The 17034-nt window shown below is 39.4% G+C and overlaps 1 protein-coding gene across 1 annotated transcript; it reads left to right on the forward strand.

The window, feature by feature from the left end:
* The first annotated feature begins 4841 nt into the window (after positions 1 to 4841).
* LOC307123086 (interferon-induced protein 44-like) lies at positions 4842 to 15094 on the forward strand. Its single transcript, XM_079811476.1, has 8 exons — positions 4842 to 4998; positions 9990 to 10061; positions 10170 to 10203; positions 13085 to 13289; positions 13445 to 13639; positions 13723 to 13894; positions 14121 to 14221; positions 14348 to 15094. Exons 1-8 carry the CDS (start codon positions 4992 to 4994, stop codon positions 14516 to 14518), a joined length of 957 nt encoding a protein of 318 aa, XP_079667602.1. The 5' UTR covers positions 4842 to 4991; the 3' UTR covers positions 14519 to 15094.
* Positions 15095 to 17034: the final 1940 nt, after the last annotated feature.

Below are 17034 nucleotides of genomic sequence, written 5' to 3' on the forward strand. Positions count from 1 at the left end.
TTGTCTTAAAGTGATATCGTAAGCTATAGTAGAGTTTGGAAACATGCTTGTTTTAAAAGCTGTAGGTGCTATTAGAAACACACTTGTTCTTAAGTTATAACGAACTTTAGAGTTACTTTTCAGAATTGTTTAAAGATTCTTTCAGGAAATCTTTCTTCAAGCTAAAGTCGCTATTGTAAATTTGGAAATATGCGTTTTCTTAAAGCTATAGGCACTATTGGGAATATGCTTTTCTTAAAGCTATAGGTACTATGGGAATTTGATATTATTAAAGCTGATAGAGGTGTTTTGGGCCTTATCCTGATATATTGCTAAGATACGTTTTACTTGCGGTCACATGACCTCACATTTCTTATGTATCAATTTGTTCCTAGCACTTCAGCATAATTCTAAGCACACTAAACTGATAGGAAAGGGGATGAATGGCGTTTTATCTCTGAATCTGACTCTGCTTTTATGTCATCTATGTTAGCCTACCTGAGGAGTCATCCACAAGCTGGTCAGCAGGATCCATTATTTGCCTTGGAGTGCGGAAAGCTCGTGTCCAGAGCCTGGCTTGCCTCCTGTCTCCGCCGCTATGCATACCGCAAGCTTCCCTCATGGCGTTATACAGCTCATTCTCTGTGCATTATGGCTGCTACAACTGCAGCTTCCTCCACTCTTGTCTCTACATTTGAAGGCCATTCATGCGATTGTCTTCATCTGCTTATGAACGTTTTATCTGGCCCGATGCTCGAGCCATCCATTAGAAAAGCTATGAGTGCTGCTCTCTGATCGTTGCATGGGAAATTTAATATTATAGCTTCAGTAGCTGTCGACGTATATAAATTACTTCTATCAATTAGCTGGTTACATTCATCATGCTAGCTTCACGTAGATCGATTGGATCTTTACAATTAAATTCAGTTCGATTGCCTTCTCTCGAAACACTCTTTTGGATCCTCCGTGGCTCTTCGATTTAGAAGGAAGAGCCTGGGAGGATTGCCTGGTTATGGTCTATTAGGGGGATTTATGCTACTCTCCAGTCTATAAAATAGGATGATTGCCCCTAGAAGCTGCTGCTGTTCCCTGTTTTGGATTTCGTGGAGCTCCCCATGATAATGAAGGGGAATTTAGAATAGAGCCATATCACCTATTTACTATTTATTTACTCGTATCAATAACTGTAGCTACATCCTCGTGCTAGATTAAATTGCTTTTTATCCTCTGCTGTCTCTTCAATTAGCTGAAAGAGCCAGGGGGGATTGCCTGCATTGGTTTGGGGGGGGGGGGGGGATAGTTCAGCTCCCCTAGTCCTAATTCATATGAGCGTCCACTTACGCTGCTGCTGTCCCCTGACTCAATGCTATTTCATGGTGCTCATGAAAGGTCAGGAGACTCAACTGAACAAAACCATATTGCACTAATTTGTAATTTAGTCATAAGACGTCTAAGAATTTTAATTGTCTAATTCCATCCTCTTGTTTTATTCTTGTAAATTTCCATCCATTAGCCCAAAAACCGAAAACTAATGACGTGGTCAAAAGGAATTCTGCGTGTAAGCCTTTTCAGCCTTTAGGTGAAGTTCTTTTAATTTATTGATATCTCATTTTAAATCTGACTCCATTAATAATTGTATCTGACTCCAATTCTATCTGACTCCATAAAGTGTGCTACATTTAGAGTTTATCAGCTGATTTGAAAATTAGTTGCGATTTAATTTAGATCAATGATTTTTCATAGTATCACTTATTTTCAAATATTAATATCCTCTATGGGACACGGAATCTCAAATAGGCTAAGCGTCCGGATTTCGCTTGCTCTAACGGTCACAGATTAGTCAGTTCTGATATTACAGAGGATTGCAGGGTGAACTATCTTACCTCTAAGTGAGTCACACATGTGAAACATGTAATTTTAGTGATAGTCACGGAAACTGCAACTTATAATAACAGTGGCAGGTCAGAAATCAGGTTTTCCCTCATGCATGGCTCAATGCTCCCGCTATGGAGTTCCCAGTATGGCCTGCCCTGGCAGAGAGATCTGCGGTAACCCCTACAAACCCCGCATGGACATGAATAAAATAATGATTTCAGAAAGATACAGAATAAATCAAGATTAACATTTATTTCGGCCAGACAGGAAAAGTAAATACGTAAACAAGAATCCATGGTACACAACTGATCAGCGTAAAAACATAAAACACAATTGCAAAGCAATATGAAAATAATTTAAAAGAGTCATCATGTCTGGCACATCTACATGCAGTTTGCACGGGGGGTCTGATTGCAGAATATTCCCCCAGAGAGTTAGAACATCCAACCTTAAATACTCCAACCAGAACAAAAGGGCTGTAAATACTTGCAACACCCCCACCTGGTTTTGGGGGAGTGGATCAGATATCTTTGAAGAGACTACTGAAAGGAGAAATGAATTCTCATTAGTTTTCCAATCTTTCTAATACTACCAGTGACTGCAGTGAAACTGAGACCATTTTACCATTCGCACTGAGACCTTTAAAAAGACATCAAACATGAAAAGGATAAAACAATAAATTTACAAATAACATCATCACTGATATATCTGCATTTGGTGACTTGAAACCAGGACAAGGAGAGGGCAAAATGGGGAGGGGGGAGGAATGTTTGTCAGGGTGTTGTCACAGTTTCTGTGAGATCTTTTCCTCAAGATTAGTGACTTTTATTGTTCAATTGCTGAGGTATGTATCTCAGCTTTTGTCTTAGCACCAAAACCGACTCTTACATTCTCAAGAGGATTGCCAGGTGTGGTTTGTTTTGGGGGAATAGTTAAGCTCCCCTAGTCCTAATTCACGTGAGCGTCCACTAATGCTGCTTCTGTCCCCTGACTCTCTGCTATTTCATGGTGCTCATGAAAGATCAGGAGACTCATCTAATGCTGCTTCTGTCCCCTGACTCTCTGCTATTTCATGGTGCTCATGAAAGGTCAGGAGACTCATCTAATGCTGCTGCTGTCCCCTGACTCACTGCTAATTCATGGTCTCATGAATGGTCAGGAGACTCATTCGAACAGAACCATATTGCACCAATTAGTAATTCATTCATAAAATTCATAAGCATTTTTCTACACCATCCTCTTGTGTCATTCTCAAGAGGATTGCCAGGTATGGTTTGTTTGGGGGGAATAGTTAAGCTCTCCCAGTCCTAAACTGGTAAGCGTTCCCTGATGCTGCTGCTGTCCTCTGACTCTCTGCTATTTCATGGTGCTCATGAAAGGTCAGAGGACTCCCTGAACAGAGCCATACCGCCAAAAACAAATTTAATTCAGAATTCATAAACTGATTGCAATTCAATAAAAATTTCTAAATCATTTTTATTGTCATGTGTGTTCTTGACTTAATGGACCTGACAGAACTGCGGTTAGCGAATCACAACACACTGGGCCAGCTAACCAATCTGAGCCCATTGCGTATTTTTGAGGGACCGGCTTCATACAACCCGGAAAGCATCAGACCGTTTTACAAGGAGGGACAGAGCAGTGTAGAATAAAGGTCAAATATACGAAAAATAATGAATTTTTTTTAAAAACGAAGCATGAACACATGTTACAGTGCACCCCACAAACACAATCAAGCCTTTAAAAGAATATGTTTTACCACCCCTTTAAAGACTCCATTCGTCCATTGTTTATTTCTAAACAAACACGATAATGTATAAAAGGCTCCATTACCTTGTATCTTACACTATCGTTGAAGCTGTTTTTGTAAAATATAGGCTAACGATTGCGTCATAACCACGTGACTGTGTCGCGCTGTTGAGCAAATTACCGTATAGACCCGAGGAGAAGCTCATAGGCAATCTTTTACTGTCTATGAGGCAATCGGGGGAACGTGGAGGCATAAACGCAGATAGAGATGTCACAGATCCTGCTTCATTCATCGAAAGTTGCTCCTGCTCACCCTCTCTGTCTCTGCAAGATTCGGTGATTCAGATTTTGCGTTGCACAACTACTAGAAGACTTACCACTGTCGGACGGGTTGCTCACGTCACATCTACGCCGTCAAGCTCAGTCTGAGGCTGCGCAGTACATCAGCCATCAGGAAGTAAGTGCTCCTAGTGTGACTTCAATTCTCTCCGTTGAAGTCTATGGAGTTGCTCTGTCCATTTCTTTTACTGTCTATGGTTGTGTCGAACGCCCCACAGAACAAAGGGGCGGGGTGAGCAAAGCTCATTATCATTTAAAGACACATGCACTGAAATGGCTTGCTGAAAACAGAGCTGTTTTTGACCAGGTAAATTTGTTTTCTTACAATACAAATGAGAATTTTTAATTAAAGTATATTACAAACTTTTCATTTAGACACTAAAGAATCATATTAACTTGTACAAAAAAGGCATTACATGACCCGTTTAACACATCTTACACTTGACATAGGATTTTGTTTACAGTGATTTAGACTGCATTCAATGCTTACATCAAACTCTTCACATGTGTGCTGTTAGCACAAAACAATCCCTTTGCCTTGGTAATCTTAGGGCGTTTTCACACCTACCTTATTTAGTCCGGGTTTTCGGACTTTTCAGTTTGGTCCGAATCAAAATTGCAGGTGTGAAACCTCCCCCGGACCACGGTCCGGACCAAACAGACGAAATTTGCTCCGACGAAAAGAGGTAGTCTCGGTCCGGATCAAACTGAACAAAGGTTCGGTTCGTTTCTAGTGTGAAAGCATTTTCTGTATGGTTCGGACTTTCAGACCATTTACAGGAAGTTTGAGCCTATTTACAGGAAAATGAGCCTATTTTCAAGAAAAGTGCCTTGTTCCTATAGAGTGAAACTGAAAGTCAGACTTGCAAGAATAAATATAGCCTCGGATGAGCGCTGCCATCACAAGACACTTGCACATCCTCAGAAACACAAGACAGAACAGTACATAGCAATTCTGATATTACTCTGTATAGTTTAAACAACTCTGCAGTTTAGTGTGGTATTATTTGCTGAATTTAAACGGGGAAAAAAGAAAGGGAGATCACAAAATGGGAGGTAAGTACTGCATACTTTGCATCGTTTAACTTACAATATTTATAATTAAAGGGCTGCATTTAAAAGTATATTTCTGAATGCTGTAATGACTTCGGGGTGTTTGTTAGAACATGTAACTTGGTGAAGGATTAACTTCTCCCAGTGCAATACTGGTTAGCTATGGGTGTGGTTCTGAAACAAATCAATGGCAAATCACTACAGCCTTATACAGAAAACTACACAAAAAAGTTATCTAAATAACCATATATACACGCATGTTTTTGTACAGTTAATTACTGATATAAAGAATAGCACTGCAGTGAATAGAAACCAGGGCTGTGGTTGCATTACATCATTTAGGCTCTGACGGAAGACTGCGGATAGAGACACTGGGGGGGGGGGGGGGGGGGGGGGAGAGCGTGACTGAAATTAGATTCTGAGCAATCCCTGATCAACAAGAGGTCACATGCCATTGAAAACACAGAAAAAACAAAAAACTGTGAAAATAGAGGGTCTAAAGCTGCAATCAACTTCGCTTTTAAGGAAATAAAGAATGCGAAGAAACGGATCGAGAAAGTTGACAAATAAAGAAGAGGAGGTGGTTGCTCAGCTTAAAGATAGAATAACAGTGCTGGAAAATTACACAAGAAAATGGAATCTGAAGTTATATGGGATAACAGAATCGAAGATCTGCAATACTCTGTCTAGATCAAGCCTTGTAGTGCTCCTCTCAGAAACTGAAGCCTCCGCGCCTCGATCGCCCCCCGGTGGCCGGTCCCAGTACAGCTCATAAACTCCACCTCTCCATGGATTAGAATGGACGCGAGACAAACTGAACAATTCAATTACACTTCAAATAATTGTTTCCTAAAGATGGTTTCTGCCATTTTTGGCAGTTTTTATCACAATGATTTCATTTCAAGTGTTTGTTTTTTAATTAATCTTTTTTAAAGAGTTATTTGATGCTATAAAAACGGGGGGTGTGACGTCGTGATTGACGGCTTCTCTGAGTGAAGTTGTCACTGAGGCACTAACAGACTTTTTCGGGATTTTCGGGAGGAGGTTGGAGCTTTAGCTTTAATTTCTACAGTTCTATAACTGTTTATTTCACACCAACATACTGAATTGTTCTGCATCTGTGAGAGTGTGGGCGGGCTTATGATAATCGCGCCTCTACTTCTTGCTCTCGACTGCGCAATTCCAGAGCAAATTGATGCTGGTAATTGACATTGTACAATATCTAGAGGAAATCAATAGAGTGTCCAAAAGAGTAGAAATCAATAGAGTATTAATCAATAGAGTACATTCACATGTCCTGAATTTCGGCGCAGGGTTGCGGTATTGCACACTTTAGTCATTCCTGCAGGTTTCACGCAGACACCAAAAGTGCGTGCACCACTGATCTATAGTTTGGCGCTCACATAAAGCCGGTGCTGGGGAAAATTACTTTGAAAAGTAATGCATTACAATATTGCGTTACTCCCATAGACTGTAAAAAAAACGTACAAAAAAATTCACCCCCTCACAGTCGTCATGAAGGGCTAAATTAGCCGTATAGACCAAAACCACAATTTGTCCCAGACTGTAAACATGTGTTCTTCTGCTGTAAAGTTGGGCATTTTAATATGAGCTCAATGAGATTCTGCTCCTTCTCGTGTCTGTCTCTAGTGGCCAGTCCATGAATTACAGTGTATGTCACTTCCGTATTGGCTTCAAGAGAAACTGGGGGAGGTTGCCGCTTGGTTACTCCCTTAAAAAATTACTAATTCCGTTACTTAGTTCCAAGGAAAATGAATCCTACATTACTTTTGCGTTACTTTTTCCTCATGTGAGCTAGGCTTGGTTTTTTTAAGTGAGGCATCTATTCATAGGATAAGGGCACACAGACTCGTGAATAATTAAGCGAGTCGTCTTCTCATAGGATAAGGGCATGCAGACTCGTGAATAATCAAGCGAGTCGTCTTCTCATAGGATAAGGGCATGCAGACTCGTGAATAATTAAGCGAGTCGTCTTCTCATAGGATAAGGACAGGCAGACTCGTGAATAATTAAGCGAGTCGTCTTCTCATAGGATAAGGACAGGCAGACTCGTGAATAATTAAGCGAGCCGTCTTCTCATAGGAAAAGGACAGGCAGACTCGTGAATAATTAAGCGAGTCGTCTTCTCATAGGATAAGGACAGGCAGACTCGTGAATAATTAAGCGAGCCGTCTTCTCATAGGATAAGGACAGGCATACTCGTGAATAATTAAGCGAGTCGTCTTCTCATAGGATAAGGACAGGCAGACTCGTGAATAATTAAGCGAGTCGTCTTCTCATAGGATAAGGACAGGCAGACTCGTGAATAATTAAGCGAGTCGTCTTCTCATAGGATAAGGACAGGCAGACTCGTGAATAATTAAGCGAGTCGTCTTCTCATAGGATAAGGACAGGCAGACTCGTGAATAATTAAGCGAGTCGTCTTCTCATAGGATAAGGGCACGCAGACTCGTGAATAATTAAGCGAGCCGTCTTCTCATAGGATAAGGGCATGCAGACTCGTGAATAATTAAGCGAGTCGTCTTCTCATAGGATAAGGGCACGCAGACTCGTGAATAATTAAGCGAGTCGTCTTCTCATAGGATAAGGACATGCTGACTCGTGAATAATTAAGCGAGTCGTCTTCTCATAGGATAAGGGCACGCAGACTCATGAATAAGTAAGCGAGTCGTCTTCTCATAGGATAAGGACAGGCAGACTCGTGAATAATTAAGCGAGTCGTCTTCTCATAGGATAAGGACAGGCAGACTCGTGGATAATTAAGCGAGCCGTCTTCTCATAGGATAAGGGCACGCAGACTCGTGAATAATCAAGCGAGTCGTCTTCTCATAGGATAAGGGCATGCAGACTCGTGAATAATTAAGCGAGTCGTCTTCTCATAGGATAAGGACAGGCAGACTCGTGAATAATTAAGCGAGTCGTCTTCTCATAGGATAAGGACAGGCAGACTCGTGAATAATTAAGCGAGTCGTCTTCTCATAGGATAAGGACACGCAGACTCGTGAATAATTAAGCGAGTCGTCTTCTCATAGGATAAGGACAGGCAGACTCGTGAATAATTAAGCGAGTCGTCTTCTCATAGGATAAGGACAGGCAGACTCGTGGATAATTAAGCGAGCCGTCTTCTCATAGGATAAGGGCACGCAGACTCGTGAATAATTAAGCGAGTCGTCTTCTCATAGGATAAGGACAGGCAGACTCGTGAATAATTAAGCGAGTCGTCTTCTCATAGGATAAGGACAGGCAGACTCGTGGATAATTAAGCGAGCCGTCTTCTCATAGGATAAGGACAGGCAGACTCGTGGATAATTAAGCGAGCCGTCTTCTCATAGGATAAGGGCACGCAGACTCGTGAATAATTAAGCGAGCCGTCTTCTCATAGGATAAGGGCATGCAGACTCGTGAATAATTAAGCGAGTCGTCTTCTCATAGGATAAGGGCAGGCAGACTCGTGAATAATTAAGATAGTCGTCTTCTCATAGGATAAGGGCATGCAGACTTGTGAATAATTAAGCGAGTCGTCTTCTCATAGGATAAGGACACGCAGACTTGTGAATAATTAAGCGAGTCGTCTTCTCATAGGATAAGGACAGGCAGACTCATGAATAATTAAGCGAGTCGTCTTCTCATAGGATAAGGGCATGCAGACTTGTGAATAATTAAGCGAGTCGTCTTCTCATAGGATAAGGACAGGCAGACTCATGAATAATTAAGCGAGTCGTCTTCTCATAGGATAAGGACAGGCAGACTCATGAACAATTAAGCGAGTCGTCTTCTCATAGGATAAGGACAGGCAGACTCGTGAATAATTAAGCGAGTCGTCTTCTCATAGGATAAGGACAGGCAGTCTCATGAATAATTAAGCGAGTCGTCTTCTCATAGGATAAGGACAGGCAGTCTCATGAATAATGAATTGAGTCGTCTTCTCATTGGATAAGGACACGCAGACTCGTGAATAATTAAGCGAGTCGTCTTCTCATAGGATAAGGACACGCAGACTTGTGAATAATTAAGCGAGTCGTCTTCTCATAGGATAAGGACAGGCAGACTCGTGAATAATTAAGATAGTCGTCTTCTCATAGGATAAGGGCATGCAGACTTGTGAATAATTAAGATAGTCGTCTTCTCATAGGATAAGGGCATGCAGACCTGTGAATAATTAAGCGAGTCGTCTTATCATATGATAAGGACAGGCAGACTCATGAATAATTAAGCGAGTCGTCTTCTCATAGGATAAGGGAATGCAGACTCATGAACAATTAAGCGAGTCGTCTTCTCATAGGACAAGGACACGCAGTGTCATGAATAATTAAGCGAGTCGTCTTCTCATTGGATAAGGGCATGCAGACTCGTGAATAATTAAGCGAGTCGTCTTCTCATAGGATAAGGGCATGCAGTCTCATGAATAATTATGAAGAAGTATGAGACAGCGATGAGTCATCGCCGAACTATAGTACGAGAAATAAATAAAATGTTTAAAATGAACTAGTTTTCTCCAACAATCAAAATGAATGGATGGTAACATTGACTTCTATGATGCTCAACACTCATATCTCTGTTAAAATCTCAGAAAATGTTTATGGCCCTTTAATAAAAAAAAATGTTGTTGGCAAATGTAAAGGGCCAATATTAAAATAATAAGACTGAAGGAATATCACCAGTGTACAGTGGAACAAACCTTTCAGCTGTGCTGCCATTTTGTATTGCCAAAGAATAGGATGCAGGAGAAGTTTAACAGAGACAGAGAAAGTGAAATGAATGTCTGTCTGTAAGCATCACTGCAAAAAATAAAATCGCTTCAAAACTATTATATATACACCAAACTTTGTTAAATAATAGTTGGATAATTTCAAGATAAATAGGCCTATAGTCTTGGATTCTGGCATGGCGGGTGGATGCAGAACTCTTCCATGTACTGGTCTTTATTATCATAACATGATTCTGATCTGACATATTTTGTCTTTTTTCATCAGGGTCACAATCAAAGCCACAAGAAGTGCCTCAACCAAAACCACGAGAAGTGCCTCAACCAGAACCAAATCTAGGTGAGAGGGTCTTTCTTCCATATTATTTCTTGAACACATACACAAATTCTCAGAGAGATACTACCAAACTGCTGTTAAACTAATTGCAAGCCTGTATGTTTTCCATAGAACTGGATCAACCATGGAGGAAATTTGACCGGGGGTAAGCTATACTATAGCTACATAAGCTTTGTTTGTATTCTGATTCGTTCATGTGCTCCTTTTGTTCAGTTTCCCACCACTTCTTTGTTAGCATGGTTACCTTCATTATTAGTTCATTCTGTTCAGCTGTGTTTGCTCTTTACCTTGTTTGTGTTTCTATACAAGTTCTTTTTAGTCACTCCTTGTCCGTTCACCGCCTTAAGGCCGCAACATACTCCGCAAGAACAGAGAAAAAAGTTCTTGCTCCCAGGGCTGCGAGAACAAAATTACGTAATTTTGTTCTCGTAGCCCTGGTTTGGGAGTTCTCGCAGCTTATTCTCGACACATCGTCTGAGCAGAACCTTTTTCTTGTGGGTGTCCGAGAACTATTGTGTGATTGGTCCGAGTTTTAAAGTGAGCAGGGTTAATGCGGAGAAACGGAGATGTTCGGTACCTGCTTTTCTCGTGAAGTATGTTATGTCCTGGCCAGAACGAACTTTGTTCTTGTTCTTGCCACCTCGAGAACACGAACAAATTTCTTTGTTCTTGCAAGGTATGTTTCAAGCTTTAGTGTGTTGCTGTCTGATTGCTAGAAGTGCCATTAAAACTGTCATTTTGGATTTATTATCGGCGCCTGTGTCTGCCTTCCTGCAACCATTGTGACAATTGTCTATGCAGACCAGTACTTTATTTTGTTTGTATGTCTTATCTGAAGTAATTCTGCTCAAGTCTTCCGTATCTACAGCAAGGCATTTTATAGGGGACTCAAGATGTAACATGATATTATATCATTAATCATTTTAGCACCAAAATTTGACTTGATGAAAATTACACAAATAAGAAAAGAATCCATTTTATCATCATAAGTTCGTATCAATAATGTTGGCATTGAAAAGGTCAGAAAAGTGATTAGGTGGCAATATGATCTATCATACCCTTCATTCAGTTAGCCATGCCTTATGTTGATTTTAATTATATTTTTTAACAGTAATACTCGCACATACTAGCCTAATAAATTATCAATATGCTTATATAGAAATGGCTTCCTCATTTTTCCCTTCATATTCCTCATTTGAGATTAATTTGATAAATCTGCTCATAAAAAATGTAACTTCTTGGCTTTTCGCAGAAGATTAAACGTTTAGAGCAATTTTTTAAATGTGTTGAAAACCATGTATGTATCGCCCGCAATGTTATCGTCATGATGAAATGACATATTGGGTTTTGATTTTGTCATTATGACATGTTGGAGTGTGATTCTCAATTTAATCAGCCAGCATAATTTTATTTACACTACACTGAAAAAATAAAAACCTTGGATCAACTTAAAAAAATTGAAGTAATCAATCACACAAAATATTTGACATTGACTCAAAGTAAATCATTTAAATTAGTTTAACCTGAAAATTTTAAACCCATGCAACCACTTTGTAAAGGTTGATCAAACTAATTATTTTAGGTTGGAACAAAACAATTTTTTGTCACCATTGTTGAGATTCATACACTGATTCTTGATGTCTGTGTAAAGCTTCAATTAAAACCTTATTTGCACTATTTTAATTTTTTAATCAGCATATTGTTTGATTATCCCAACTGTCCTGATTGTCGTAGAATCACATGGCTATAATTATAAATACTATAAAATGAATAACACATTACTTCTATAACCAGAGCATTAAACTCTGAATGGGATCAGTGATTCTGGTCACTACAAATAACAAACAACATCTGAACACATTTTCTCTTGCCATAACAAGAGTGTTTTATAAACACACAGTAAAAGCAGCAAGAGAAAAACTAATGTTAACGATTTAAGGGTCAAGAGCCCAACTAAAGCAAACACTCATCTCCATCATGGTTTCACAGAAATGACAGAAATATTGTCAGTCTGGTTAGTAATGCGTGAAGCTGGTAATACTGCTTGTAGAGTTGTTTAATCTCCTCTGCTGAATTCTTCAGAAATGTAATGTCTTCTTTTATCTTCAGTTGATTTAATATAAGGCTGTGGCTGAAGTCAGTTCAAATCATGCTTAATCTAATAAAAATACTCTGATCAAATTAATAAATCAGTTTAATGTCCCGCTGCCAATTTATATTGTATCCATGTAAAAAAAATGGATTCAACCATAAATATAATCTTAAACATTTACTTTAAATGAAAAAACTATCCCATCCCTAAACCCATCCCTAAAGATGATATAAAACACAGGATATAACAGCAGATCCGACTGCAGGCACAATTTATTCAAAAAGTACACATATTCCAAGTGTTCTGAGGCCAAACGATTGATTTGTGCGAAGAAAATCCCCAAAAGCGATCAGCGTCTCCATCCGCCGAAGATCATGCACACATTCAAAAATTGCCACACTTAAAAAATACACACTTGTGTGTGTGTTCACGGAGAGGTGGGATCACCATTTCAGTGATTAAAACATTAAGATCAACTCTGTTCTTCACATGAAGATATTGTATGACTTCAGAAGACTTGAAATGCAGCATGAGTTAATACTTTAATACAGTTTTTGGCCATAAATACCTGTGACTGTACTTTATTTGTCTGTTATGTGTTTTATATTGTTTAGGAGTGGGGTTAGTTGCTCCAAAATATAAAAGTAGCCTTTAATTATTAATAAATTCATGTCTGCTTTTAAAAATCCAACAAATTAAATGCGTCTTGATCTGACGCATTGGGCAAACAACTGAAATTAATGGAGCACCTGCACGTCGATATAGTGAAGTCTAGGCCTTTAGCGTCTTCATTGTGAAGCGGAAGCACTTCAGATTTGACGCCTTGGGACTGACAATGGGTTGGTTAATGCTATTCCAAATAAGGCTCCATTGTGCCACATATAACAAATCTGCTTTAAGTGAAGTTCTGTAAAATTGTGTTTTGATTTGACAGACAAAAAGACGCTCTAAAAGAAAAGCTGGAAAACTTCTCTCCGAGTCATCCAGATGTAAAGGACATCAAGATCCTGGTAGCTGGGCAAGTTGGAGCAGGAAAGTCCAGCTTTATTAACTCCATCAATAGTGCCTTTCAAGGAAGGATCACTTCTAGAGCGCTAGTCAATTCATCTGATGGTAACAGTCGTAGTTTCACACAAAACGTAAGTATTTGTTACCTATACAGAAGTTGAATGTTTTCTAAAAGACCCAGACATGTCATTTGACCCACTCTTGAGCATTGAGCGATTTAGCTAATCATATGAGGATTTCTTGGAAATTGTCTTCAAATATTCTTCTATATTTTTTGTCTTTGTAGCTCAAAGGATACACCATCAGAAGTGGGAAAAAATCTTTGCCCTTCGTCATCAAGGACATAATGGGCTTAGAACCTGATCAATTGGTAAAATCTGCTGAGGCGCATGTGAAGGACGGTAATGAAGTAATAAACCAAGGGGTGCAAACAGATGACATCATCAAAGCTGTGTTTGGCCATGTGAAGGACGGCTATAAAGTAATAAACCACTAACATTTTAACATAAAGTTTGTATGTGTGCATTAGGTTTAACATTGATTTTGTTGAATTTCCATTCTTAGTTCAATGAAAAGCAGGCGCTCACTGATCAGGATCAAGATTACACCAGTGACCCTTCCCTCTCCGATGAGGCTTTCTGCCTGGTTTACGTCATTGACGCAAATACAGTCGAATTCACAGATGATCGACTTATTGGCAAGTTGAAGAGCATCCGCCAGGCAATCAGTGCTAAGGGTAAAACTGACCCCTGAATGTTTGATTATGATTTTCATTCATGAGTGGAGAGAGAAGTGGGCATAAACTGCATGGGTTGGGTGTTTTTTCAATGCGTAGGTGGACAAATTATTGATATGACCCAGACGATGTTTGTGGGTTAGTTATGTACAACAAACTGTCACAAATGCTCAATTTTGTTAAGGAGGAAAACATCTTGTTATCGAACCTTTCATTGCCTCTGCAGGGATTCCTCAAGTGATTGTCATGACCAAAGTGGATCAATTATGTCCGCTGGTCAACAAGGATCTAAGGAAGATCTACACTAGCAAGAAGATCAGAGAGAAGGTGTGATATCATCCAATTACTTACACATTTCCATTGTATATACATATTGCAAGTATTTGCCTATGTTGATCTGCTTATGTCTAATAGCCACATCTAATTTTCTGTCCTACCTGTGTTCCTGTCCAGATGGACTTGTGCAGTCAAAAAATTGGTGTGCCGGTGTTAAACATCTTCCCAGTGAAGAACTACAGTGAGGAGATTGACACAGATGATGACATTGATGTTCTGATACTAAAGGCATTTGATCAGATTGTTCAGATTGCAGATGATAAATTGGTGGACGTTGAAAGTGACTGACAAAAATCACATATATCAAGCATAGCATTAGTTCTGGCTGGTCACGTTGTCAAGCTCACATCAGCTGATCACGTCTACCTAGAAGAATACAACGTCTATTACAGCAAAAATCTGAGACACAAAATCTAATGTAAACCTGGAAATGAATAGAAAGATTCAGAATTTTACATTTTTCAAAGAAAAGGAAAGTTACGATTTAAAACCTTTCTACGTTTAACAACATTAAAACTTAAATTGCATGAACAAATATTAGGAATAATGCAGTGACACTCATATTTTAGATTCTTCAAAACATTTATGAACAAAATAACTTTTGCTTATGAGATCTGTTGAATAAATTCTATTTAATCTTGAATTATTAATTTTTCTCAGCCTGTCCTAAAACAGTGAATTGGGGTATCTGGAGCAATGGGTACATTCAGATATCGCATAAAATGCATGTTGAAATGTATTCGCTGAAACAACTACTTATGTTCCGCTAAGATGCTTTGGATAAAAGTGCCTGCTAAATGCATAAATGTTTTCAGCCGAAGATCAATCGTAAAAAAATAAATTGATATAGCCTATATAACCGTTGAGGTGTGGACTTGATTTCAGTTGATTTATGTGAGATACAAATCTGTGTTCCAAGATAGAGCTGATATAAATATATTTTAAAGGGGAAAATAACAAAATGGGAGGATCAAACACAAAACCAAAGCAATAACCACCAAATCCAGGTGAGAGGGTCCTTGTATGTGTTTCCCTGTATTTATACAGATCACACAATTATAGATACATTCACAAAGAGTGAGATACTACCAGTTTATTGTTAGACTGAATTGTTTATGATACGATGTATATGTTTTTCCATTGAACTTGATATGCCATGGAGGCAATTTGACTGGGGAAAGCTATTTACAAATATGCAGACTTTTATGGACTTCATGTGTATTGAATGTATTATCTTTGATAGTAATTGATCGGTAGTTAGTAGTAGTTTAACACTGTCATTTCAAATAAGAGTGCAAATATAAGCTAAAATTATATTTCCCTCAAAAGTATAAATGATCTCTCCGCATACATTAACATTTGAAAAGTCCACTTTGTTGGATGATATATTGTTTTTTAAGACCATTATAGCCGCGTCTCCACCGAAATGACCCGGAAAAATTTGTACCAGGAACTTTTTTTACAGGAACGTTTTCCCCCCCAGATCTGCTACTGTCAGCGTTTCCACTGCAGTCTAAAGTACCGGGAAGATTAGGCAAATAAGTCCGGTGATGTAGGACTGCGCGCGGCTGCTCCTCCCAGTCAGAGATGGACAGTAATCATTTTTGCGCGATTCTGTCTGCAACAATAACGAGGAGATGCAAGCAGCGCTGCTTTTGGTAGTTATGTATTGTTTTAATTAAGAGGTCATTAACAATGACGGAAAAGAGACGAGCACTGATACTAAAGCGTATTCTGAAAGCTCGTAAAGCTAGATTTAAAATAAGACAACGTATGTTATTATCAGATATTATGGACATTGACCGTGAGGTGGCTGAGACGAATGCGCGCCATCGGACAGAAAGAGCAAGACTGATATTTACTGAACGCAGAACGAACGAACCTCGCAAAAGACTTTTAAAAATGCCGGTTGAAATAAAATACTGTGTGAGTTCAACCAATCAGCATGTTCAGCGCCCAAGTCCCACCCCCGATAGTTCCCGAACTTTGACAAAGTACTACCCCGGGAGCACGGGGGGAATATCCCCCAAATATCCGTTTGGAGGGGGAAATATTTACCCTGACCCTGGTTCCTGAAACACACCGAGTACCACCCCAAAGTTCCTAGAATATCCTTGAGCCTCATGTTAAAATGCCCAACTTTACAGCAGAAAAACACACGTTTACAGTAGGGGTGGGAATCAGCATATTTAGAATTTTTTAGAGAATAAGCCATATCTGAAAGAGCGCCCTACCCACATACATTTGAGTAAATAAAAAACATTTAAAAAAAGGTCTCATTTTACAGAAAACACTGTAAATTTTAACACAGTAGTGGAATATTGCATATATTACACTCACCTAAAGGATTATTAGGAACACCTGTTCAATTTCTCATTAATGCAATTATCTAATCAACCAATCACATGGCAGTTGTTTCAATGCATTTAGTAGTGGTCCTGGTCAAGACAATCTCCTGAACTCCAAACTGAATGTCAGAATGGGAAAGAAAGGTGATTTAAGCAATTTTGAGCGTGGCATGGTTGTTGGTGCCAGACGGGCCGGTCTGAGTATTTCACAATCTGCTCAGTTACTGGGATTTTCACGCACAACCATTTCTAGGGTTTACAAAGAATGGTGTGAAAAGGGAAAAACATCCAGTATGCGGCAGTCCTGTGGGAGAAAATGCCTTGTTGATGCTAGTGGTCAGAGGAGAATGGGCGACTGATTCAAGCTGATTGAAGAGCATTTTTGACTGAAATAACCACTCGTTACAACCGAGGTATGCAGCAAAACATTTGTGAAGCCACAACACGCACAACCTT

Source organism: Gobio gobio (assembly GCF_949357685.1).
Source record: "Gobio gobio genome assembly, chromosome: 3".
NCBI lineage: Eukaryota > Metazoa > Chordata > Actinopteri > Cypriniformes > Gobionidae > Gobio > Gobio gobio.

What these genes read in the sequence shown, in the direction of transcription:
- LOC307123086 (XM_079811476.1), top strand. An exon ending in TCAACCAGAACCAAATCTAG is followed by an intron (nt 10,062 to 10,169) that starts GTGAGAGGGTCT and finishes TGTTTTCCATAG; the next exon opens with AACTGGATCAACCATGGAGG. An exon ending in CCAGGCAATCAGTGCTAAGG is followed by an intron (nt 13,895 to 14,120) that starts GTAAAACTGACC and finishes TTGCCTCTGCAG; the next exon opens with GGATTCCTCAAGTGATTGTC.